Genomic DNA, 6,000 nt, shown 5'->3' with positions numbered 1-6,000 from the left:
AAGACACCTACTCCTTGGAAGGAAAGTTATGACCAACCTAGATAGCATATTCAAAAGCAGAGACATTACTTTGCCAACAAAGGTTCGTCTAGTCAAGGCTATGGTTTTTCCAGTAGTCATGTACAGATGTGAGAGTTGGACTGTGAAGAAAGCTGAGCACCGAAGAATTGATGCTTTTGAACTGTGGTGTTGGAGAAGACTCTTGGGAGTCCCTTGGACGGGAAGGAGATCCAACCAGTCCATTCAAAAGGAGATCAGCCCTGGGTGTTCTTTGGAAGGAATGATGCTAAAGTTGAAACTCCAATACTTTGGCCACCTCATGCGAAGAACTGACTCATTGGAAAAGACCCTGATGCTGGGAGGGATTGGGGGCAAGAGGAGAAGGGGACGACAGAGGATGAGATGGCTGGATGGCATCACCAACTCAATGGACGTAAGTTTGAGTGAACTCCGGGAGTTGGTGATGGACAGGGAGGCCTGACGTGCTGCAGTTCATGGGGTCGCAAAGAGTCAGACATGACTGAGCGACTGAACTGAACTGACCTGAAATGCTTAGAACAGTCTCTAAAATACACACTCAGGAAACATTATCTGTCATAGCTATTACTTATCCTACATACTAAAAAGGATTCCTCACTTGTAAACATTGTTCACTAGAGATGCTCTTAAATATTTTTTCTTCCATGTACTAGTTTTTAAAATTTATCACTATATTTCAACGAAACGTTCAGAAAAACATAGTTTTCCCTAAAGCAACACATTATCTTCTTAGGAAGACTATTATAGCATGTGGTAATAAATATCCCTTAAATCAAATCACATACCCCTGAAAAAACAAAAGCAAGTTGTAACCCAAAACCTTAGCAACAATGATTTTATACTACAGGACCTTGTTATAGTCCTCAGTCACACTCCAATGCAAATACACATATTATTTATTTCTTAAAACTGATTCGTACTCAATTACAATTGTTCAAATCGAAAAAAATAACAGTAAGAAAGATCTAACTATGCTTACCTTGGGGCATTTTTGTCCAGGTTCTAGTGCCTCTCAGAAAGACCTGAACACCTGTACCCCATAACTATGACAGTCAACATTGCAAATGTTCTTTACCATCACTATCTAAACTATGGACATAGTTAGACCAACTAAACTCCCAGCCATATGCATCCAAAATGAGGTAAATCAAGACAGCTCATTACATTTCCTCCAAGGAAGAATGGGTTTCTGGAGGTATTTATGAAGGACTGCTGTCTTTAGCTTTGATCCTCATTTTTTTTTTTTAAAGAAGCCATTACTTTGACCTCTACTGGTTTACATGGATTCTAGTATATTTAGAATAGAGTTTTGAGTCATGTTGTCTCAAATGCATTCCACAAGACACTAGTATCCAAGGTATTTATAGGCATTATATTAAAAAAAAATACACACCACATCAGAGTTCCCTGATCACATAAATGTAGACATACTACATATAGTATATAATACATGCTTTATATATATTTTATATATATTGAACTGAAGGGGAAAATGCAGTAGGATTTTACAGCCTCCACGTATCGAATTCTATAAATCCAAGTTTGTGGGAAAACTGCAAGAAACTTGCAATTCAAACTGTGTGTGAATGTCGTGGTAATATTGATTTGTGTTTCACTCTGTGAAAAAACCAGTACATTAAAAAGAGAAAAACCTAAACTCATAAAATCATTTGCTAAATTAGTTTCTGCATTGCCTCACAGTGAAAAGCTGCTATGTTTAACTGACCTTAAACCAAAATCGAAAACACTGCCTAAAACCACAAGTTGATATAAACGTTCCCTAAGTGTCTCTTCTGCATTAACCTTAGTTCCATGTGTTTCAGGGGCCTCCAAAGAGGTTCTAGCTTCAGGTTTCTGACATAAAAACCTTAATATAGCCTGAAGAACTCCCCTAGGCACATGGGGAGTAATCAAATTTCATGTTAACTATTAAATTACAGACATTCAATTATGTTTTCCAAACCTCTGTTTAGAGATTCAAAAGGCCCTTAGAAAACATCCTTAAACTGAAGCCCCAGTTGGCAAGTGAAACCGTTTACCTGCGAGAGCAGAACAAAGCGGGGCCGGCCCATCCCTGCTGGCACATGGTGAAGTGGCACGCGATGTACTCCATCCCCATTGTGAGGTGCAAATTCTTTGTGACACTGGGAGACACCACAGAACAAAAATACTATTAGAAATGCTTCAAAAGGAACATTTTTGGGCTGCGATAGAGACTTTTGACATTATTTATTAGGTTCAAAACGGCCTCTGTGAAGCCTGACAATGGTTCTGTGGAAACCAGTACATCTGAGGCCCTTTCTGTTGTTCTGGGCAGGCATTGATTTGAAGATAGGCAGCACTCACCGAACAATTCCCTCGCAGCGGTCAGTGTAAGTGAGCATTCACCCCCGGCCTAGGAGGGGCCTGTGAACAAACCGTATGGAAACGCGGGGGTGGGCGGGAGTGGGGAAGAGGAGCAATCCTTGATTAACCTCTTGGAGAAGAGATGGGTAGGAGTACTGGTGAATCCAGGAAGGGGCGCTCCTGCCAGACTACTGTGGAGGGAGGCCTCTGCCCCGGCCCGTTTTTCCTCGGGGGAATGAAGATGCTTGGGGAGCATCTTTGGTGCCATGGCAACTGCGCCTATTCGGACTGGACTTCCGGGCGCGCCTGGGAGCCGGCTTTGGGAACCTAGGCTTGCAGGTCGGTGCACCTACTGGGGCTGCTGTCTTCTCCCCCAGCTCCAGTTCTGAGGAACTCCAGGAGACTTTGGGCGAAGCAAAGAGGGTCTGGCTTCTCCGGAAGAGGCCAATGGCAGTGTAAGGCCTCAGAATAAGACCTGGAAGACAAAGAAGAGCCGGGGTGGCGCTCAAGTGTGAGGAATTTACCCGCCACGCTAAACCTTAAAAAAAAAAAAAAAAGGAAAAGAAACCTCTCCTGATAACTAGATGTTTCAGAAATCCACGACGTTTGTAACAAGCTGAGAGAAAAAAATTTAAATCCCCTGACGTTACGCTCATGTGCTTCCCACGTTTCTTTAAGAAAATAAAGTGTTATCCATTCCTTTCCTATTGTTTGAAAGAACCTCCTCCCCCCCCCAAAATAATTTTTACAGAATCCTCCTAAAACTTTTAATTTCAAGGAAAACAATTCAAAACTTCTAAAGAGAGGGAAGAATGAGTGACTAAAATAAAGCCTCATATTTGAAATTTGGGGAAAGGCTTTGAATAGAAATTACTCTGGAGTTAGAGATCATGGAAAAACAAACAATTTTACAGCCCATTTAGACTATGACTGACAATTTAAAATCCAAGAGGCAATCACTTCATGAGTTTTATTAGAAATGTCAAACCATGTGAAAATTAAAACTGTTTTAATCTGATGTTGGCTCTGCACAATACATATACACTAATAATAGATTTGACTTTTTCTTTATTTAAACTATATATATATATATCACGCATGCATTTGTATGTAGATATATATATATATATATAGAAAGTCTTAATATATGTCATACATATAAAATCATTTTCAGGGGACTTTCCTGGCAGTCCAATGGTTAAGAGTCTCCACTTCGACTGCAGGGGGCACAGGTTCAATCCCTGGTTGGGGAACTAACATCCCACATGCCATGTAACAAGGACAAAAAAAAAACATTTTTATGTAAGAAATCCTGTCCATTGACCTATGCAAATTAAAATCTAATTCTTCAGTAGTGTATTAAGATAACTTACATGCTTTAAATTACTTTCTATGAGCTTTTAAAGGACTTTGAATAGTATGCAGATGGCTCAATTATTTAGAACAACCCAAGACATCACCAGATGGCCAACACCAAATCAGAGTGATTATATTCTTTGCAGCCAAAGATGGAGAAGCTCTAGAAAGTCAGCAAAAACAAGACCGGGGGCTGACAGTGGCTCAGATCATGAACTCCTTATTGCCAAATTCAGACTTAAATTGAAGAAAGTAGGGAAAACCACAAGACCATTCAGGTATGACCTAAATCAAATCCCTTATGATTATACAGTGGAAGTGAGAAATAGATTTAAGGGAATAGATCTGATAGATAGAGTGCCTGATAAACTATGGACAGAGGTTCATGACACTGTACAGGAGACAGGGATCAAGACCATCCCCAAGAAAAAGAAATGCAAAAAGGCAAAATGGCTATGTGAGGAGGCCTTACAAATAACTGTGAAAAGAAGAGAAGCGAAAAGCAAAGGAGAAAAGGAAAGATATAAGTATCTGAATGCAGAGTTCCAAAGAATAGCAAGGAGAGATAAGAAAGCCTTCCTCAGCGATCAGTGCAAAGAAATAGAGGAAAACAATAGAATAGGAAAGACTAGAGAGCACTTCAAGAAAATTAGAGATACCAAGGGAACACTTCATGCAAAGATGAGCTCAATAAAGGACAGAAATGGTATGGACCTAAGAGAAGCAGAAGATATTAAGAAGAGGTGGCAGGAATATGCAGAAGAGCTATACAAAAAAGATCTTCATGACCCAGGTAACCACGATGGTGTGATCACTCACCTAGAGCCAGACATCCTGGAATGTGAAGTCAAGTGGACCTTAGGAAGCATCACTACAAACAAAGCTAGTGGAGGTGATGGAATTCCAGTTGAGCTATTTCAAATCCTAAAAGATGATGCTGTGAAAGTGCTGCACTCAATATGCCAGCAAATTTGGAAAACTCAGCAGTGGCCAAAGGAATGGAAAAGGTCAGTTTTCATTCCAATCCCAAAGAAAGGCAATGCCAAAGAATGCTCAAACTACTGCACAATTGCACTCATCTCACATGCTAGTAAAGTAAGGCTCAAAATCTCTAAGCCACGCTTCAGCAATACATGAACCGTGAACTTTCAGATGTTCAAGCTGGTTTTAGAAAAGGCAGAGGAACCAGAGACCAAATTGCCAACATCTGATGAATCATGGTAAAAGCAAGAGAATTCCAGAAAAGCAGCTATTTCTACTTTATTGACTATGCCAAAGCCTTTGACTGTGTGGATCATGATAAACCGTGGAAAATTCTGAAAGAGATGGGAATACCAGACCACCTGACCTGCCTCTTGAGATACCTGTATGCAGGTCAAGAAGCAACAGTTAGAACTGGACATGGAACAATAGACTGGTTCCTAATCGGGAAAGGAGTACGTCAAGGCTGTATATTGTCACCGTGCTTATTTAACTTATATGCAGAGTACATCATGAGAAATGCTGGGCTGGAGGAAGCACAAGCTGGGATCAAGATTGCCAGGAGAAATATCAATAACCTCAGATATGCAGATGACACCACCCTATGCCAGAAAGTGAAGAAGAACTCAAGACCCTCTTGATGAAAGTGAAAGAAGAGAGTAAAAAAGTTGGCTTAAACCTCAACATTCAGAAAACTAAAATCATGGCATCTGGTCCCATCACTTCATGGCAAATAGATGGAGAAACACTGGAAACAGTGTCAGACTTTATTTTTGGGGGCTCCAAAATCACTGCAGTTGGTGATTGCAGCCATGAAATTAAAAGACGCTTACTCCTTGGAAAGAAAGTTATGACCAACCTAGACAGTATTAAAAAGCAGAGACATTACTTTGTCAACAAAGGCCCATCTGGTCAAGACTATGGCTTTTCCAGTAGTTAAGTATGGATATGAGAGTTGGACTATAAAGCAAACTGAGTGTTGAAGAATTGATGCTTTTGAACTGTGGTGTTGGAGGAGACTCTTGAGAGTCTCTTAAACTGCAAGGAGATCCAACCAGTTCATCCTAAAGGAGATCAGTTCTGAGTGTTCATTGGAGGGACTGATGTTGAAGCTGAAACTCCAATATTTTGGCCATCTGATGGGAAGAGCTGACTCATTGGAAAAGACCCTGGTGCTGAGAAAGATTGAGGGCAGGAGGAGAAGGGGACGACAGAGAATGAGATGGTTGAATGGCATCACCAACTCAATGAACATGAGTTTGGGTGAACTTTGGGAGT

General features: G+C 40.6%; 1 protein-coding gene across 1 annotated transcript in view; it reads right to left on the bottom strand.

Moving 5' to 3' along the window:
* Positions 1-2,339: 2,339 nt before the first annotated feature.
* Positions 2,340-6,000, bottom strand: part of C1H12orf42 (chromosome 1 C12orf42 homolog) — an 87,172-nt gene continuing 83,511 nt past the window's right edge. The window contains 2 exon segments of the mRNA XM_055569669.1: positions 2,340-2,484; positions 2,486-2,734. Of these exon segments, the coding sequence (XP_055425644.1) occupies positions 2,407-2,484; positions 2,486-2,734 (327 nt within the window). The 3' untranslated portion in view covers positions 2,340-2,406.

The sequence above is a fragment of the Bubalus kerabau genome, chromosome 1, assembly GCF_029407905.1.
Source record: "Bubalus kerabau isolate K-KA32 ecotype Philippines breed swamp buffalo chromosome 1, PCC_UOA_SB_1v2, whole genome shotgun sequence".
NCBI lineage: Eukaryota > Metazoa > Chordata > Mammalia > Artiodactyla > Bovidae > Bubalus > Bubalus kerabau.
Note: the sequence above shows the minus strand (reverse complement) of the source record. Positions and strands in the feature narration are given on the sequence as shown.